Raw genomic sequence first — 3,751 nt, 5'->3', positions numbered from 1 at the left:
ACATCCTTCTGTTTATGGTGTTGGCACGGTATATCTGAAGTTTACTTTAGAGAAGATCATGTAGCTAAAGAAGGTGCAACATATCTTTACAAAACATAATAACCTTGTTAGCGCCTCCCTTCTTTTGAGAGACGGGTTTATGGTAGTGTTAGAGTTCAATAAAGTAGCAGTGTCCAAGCATGAACAATTTATTGGTAAAGGCTATAACCTATGAGTGTGGAGGCTTGTTTTGCTTTTCTTTAATAAATTTTTGTAATAAGTCAGTGAATAATATTTATAACACGACTAGTGATAATGCAGTGTTTGACACTCTTGCATACCATGTTAACTTCGGTTTGATGCTATGGTTATCTAGCATGAGTTTAATTCCATATTTCACTATTGCCACATGTTTTAGGTTTTATAGTCGTATGCAATCAAAGCAAATTCGAAAGCCTCACAAGGCAATGGAGGAGAGAAATTTGGCACATCTAGGACACCTACATTATGATCTATGTGAGATGATGGTGTGTTAACAAAAAGTGAAAGAGATATTTCATGACTTTAATTGATGATGTAACTAGATTTTGTTATGTTAATTAACTTGCTTAGATCTAAGGATGAAATGCTAGACTACTTCAAAATTTATAACGTTGAAGTTGAGAAGAACCAACTAGAGAGAAAGATTAAGAGTCCATATGGTGGTGAATATTTTCTCATATTGTTTGATGAATTATGTGAGGAATATGGTATTATTTATGAGAGTACGCCTCCTTATTCGTCCGAATCCATTGGGATTGCTAACACGAAAAAAATACACGCCGACTAATTTGGTGAACGCCATATTAGACACTGCTGGTTTATCAAAGGCTTTCTAGAGCAACAAAATAACTCTATCTCCCCCAAATGACAATTTCATGGAGATGAAGGATGAAATTGCACTGGAGATGCTCTAAGGATCAAACACCCCCCTTTGTCCTACTGCTTGTGTGTATATATATAGCAAGAGACACGCCCTCCATCCTCCGGCACTGATTTAAAACAGGTTTCATACTTGTCTATGCAAAGTAAAAAGCTCCATTGCTCTGTCGATTCATCAGACCTGAACAAAAGTAGACAATCCGATCCATCCACACAAAAGTACACAGGTACAACCATATGACGCCAGGTAGCCACAAACCTAACAGTCTAATGAAGAGGGGGAAAGGGGAACGAAGAAAACGATGCGACATTGACAGGCAGAGGCACGTAGAAGAACTTCAGCACGAAGAAGCCAGTACCAATGTGCGCGGGCACCTGCAAGGCTTATGCAGCTGCTGCAGTTGTGGTCGGGATCACAAAGTCTCCCAGCTGCGGCGCTTCCTCCGCTGCCGCGACGTAGGCGGCGAGGTCCCGCGGCTTGACGTGCACGCGGAGGCCGTTCTTCATGAACAGAGTGAGCGACATCTTCTGCTCCACCTTGTGCCCAGGGACGAGCTCCACCGAGTGGCGCAGCAGCACAGCGGACGCGATGGACTTCATCTGCAGGTACGCCAGGTCCTTGCCCAGGCACGTCCGCGGCCCGCCGTTGAACGCCACGAAGCGGTACGCGTCCTTGGCCGGCTCGAACCGGGTCCCGTCAGCCGAGAGCCACCGCTCAGGCCGGAACTCAGCGCAGTCCTTCCCCCAGATGCTCTCCATTCGTCCAACCGAGTAGATGGAGTAGGTGATCGCTGAGCCGGCCGGCACCACGGTGCCATCGGGCAGCACGTCGTCCTCCACCACGTACTTGGAGTCCTGCGGCACGGACGGGTACAGCCGCAGCGTCTCCGCCAATGCCGCCTTCAGGTACACGAGGCGATCCAGCTCGTCGAAGTCCAGCGGCTCCTCGGTCCACCTCCCGGTGTCGTCGCCCCGCGTCTCCCTGAGCACGGAGGCGATCTCCAGGACCACCTTCCGCTCGACGTCGCGCCGCAGCATGAGCATCCAGAAGAACCAGCTGAGCGCGACGGACGACGTGTCGCGCCCGGCGAGCACGAAGTTGAGCGCGATCCACTGGAGCACGTCCTCTGGGAACGCCCTGCCGTTGCCGTCGCGCTTCTTCATGAACCTGGACAGCAGGTCGTCCGACGGCGTCGCCTTGCGCGCCGCGATGGCCTCTGTCATGTACTGGTCCACGATCGCGAGGCTCTCGCGGAGGTTCCGCTCGCTGCCGACGCCGAGCGCCTTCTTGATGCGCCACAAGAAGCTGGGGAACAGGAACCTCTGCATCGTCGCCTCGGTAGCGGAGTCGAAGGCATTGGCGAAGGGGTTCTCCTGCAACCCCGGCGACAATGTCTCGGGGTCCTTGCCGAATGTGAGGCCGCAGATGTTGTCGAAGGTGAGCCGCAAGAGCAGGTCCTGGAGGTCGACGCTCGCCGCGGCTTCGCAGTGGTCGGCGAGGATACTCCAGAGGCGGTACTTGATAATGCGGTTGGCCCAGCGTGCCATCGCCTGGCGCAAGGTCCGCGTGGTGAACTCGAGCGCCGCCGTCTTGCGCTGGAGCAGCCACGTCTCGCCGTCGGAGTTGAAGATGCCCTGGCCAAGGAGATCGTGGAACGCCGCCTGCCACATGGGGCCCTTGGGGTAGTTGTCGAAACGCGCGCGCAGGATGTGCTCCAGGTTCCGCGGGTTGCACGTGACGGTCACCAGCCCCTGGCGCTGCGCGAGGAACGGCAGCGGCAGGATGCACGTCTGGTACGTGGCCGATTCCCCCGTGGAGCGCAGGTTGTCGACGATCCAGTCGTGGACGCGCGCCCGGTTCAGGACGACGCCGGGCAGGCTGCCGACGAGGGGCCACATCCGCGGCCCGGACAGCCGCCGCGTCAGCGCCCAGAACCACACCATGTACGCCGAGACCAATGCCGCTGCCGCCGCGGCGACGGCGTAGGGGTGCGAGTGCAGCACACCGGCATCCAGTACCGTGGCCATGCCGGTGCGTTTTAAGCTTGTAATCGCAACTGGTTGTAACAGCACTGTGGCGATATAATTAGGAGGGCTGGGTTTAGGCGCTGCGATTAAGAAATGGCGCTGTTCTTGGTGAGTTGGGAAATGTGTTTGGCGCCCTCGTGTATATATATGTCCTCTGCACACGAGCCGTGTGGAGTGGCTTTCCTCTGCGCCCATGTTTAAGTGTGGGTTTAGTCTCGCAGGATTTTGAATTCATCAAGGACAAATAGAATTCGTTGCTCTTGTCCATACTTCTTGCCTTCTTGCCCATTCTGCCTAACAAAAATAGGTAATGTTCCTCACTTCAGTGAACGTGCTGGTAGTGACTAATCTAACTGGGTTGGTGCCATTTGTTTCAAGAGTGTAACAGAAAGCAAGGAGCGCTGCAGGTATTGGGCAGTGGTTTTTGCTATAGAAAATTCAGTGCGTGTGTGTTTCCTTCAAGAACTCTCGCTTTCTTTCTTGTTAGTGCGAACTACCGAGCAGGTTGCCCATACTTTAGCAAATCTATTTCGTCAAATATTTCACCTTTCATGTACTAGAACCATGCATTGCTCTAACATCGACCTGGTAGAAATAGTTGGTGAGAAATCTGCTGTTGCCTATTACTTCCCATCCAACTTATCAAACAAGAAAGACAAAGGCTAAAATTAAATGCAAAGATAGCCAAAAAAACGTTAAGAGAGTCGATTCACATTTCATTCTTTTCATGTCCAGTTTATTTTAGTGGTTTGACTGATATAACAGCCTCTACATTGTGAGATAATTTTTTGCTCTGTGGACGCAAATCTGAGCCCACACTCAA

General features: G+C 51.7%; 1 protein-coding gene across 1 annotated transcript; it reads right to left on the bottom strand.

The window, feature by feature from the left end:
* LOC8058930 (cytochrome P450 86A1) lies at window positions 1,034-3,066 on the bottom strand. The gene has a single exon (XM_002456609.2). It carries the CDS (start codon window positions 2,926-2,928, stop codon window positions 1,285-1,287), a length of 1,644 nt encoding a protein of 547 aa, XP_002456654.1. The 5' UTR covers window positions 2,929-3,066; the 3' UTR covers window positions 1,034-1,284.

The sequence above is a fragment of the Sorghum bicolor genome, chromosome 3 (assembly GCF_000003195.3).
Source record: "Sorghum bicolor cultivar BTx623 chromosome 3, Sorghum_bicolor_NCBIv3, whole genome shotgun sequence".
Lineage (NCBI taxonomy): Eukaryota > Viridiplantae > Streptophyta > Magnoliopsida > Poales > Poaceae > Sorghum > Sorghum bicolor.
Note: the sequence above shows the minus strand (reverse complement) of the source record. Positions and strands in the feature narration are given on the sequence as shown.

Bases quoted from the DNA above. Each gene is read 5' to 3' on its own strand.
- LOC8058930 (XM_002456609.2), bottom strand. From the start codon at position 2,928: ATGGCCACGGTACTGGATGCCGGTGTGCTGCACTCGCACCCCTACGCC.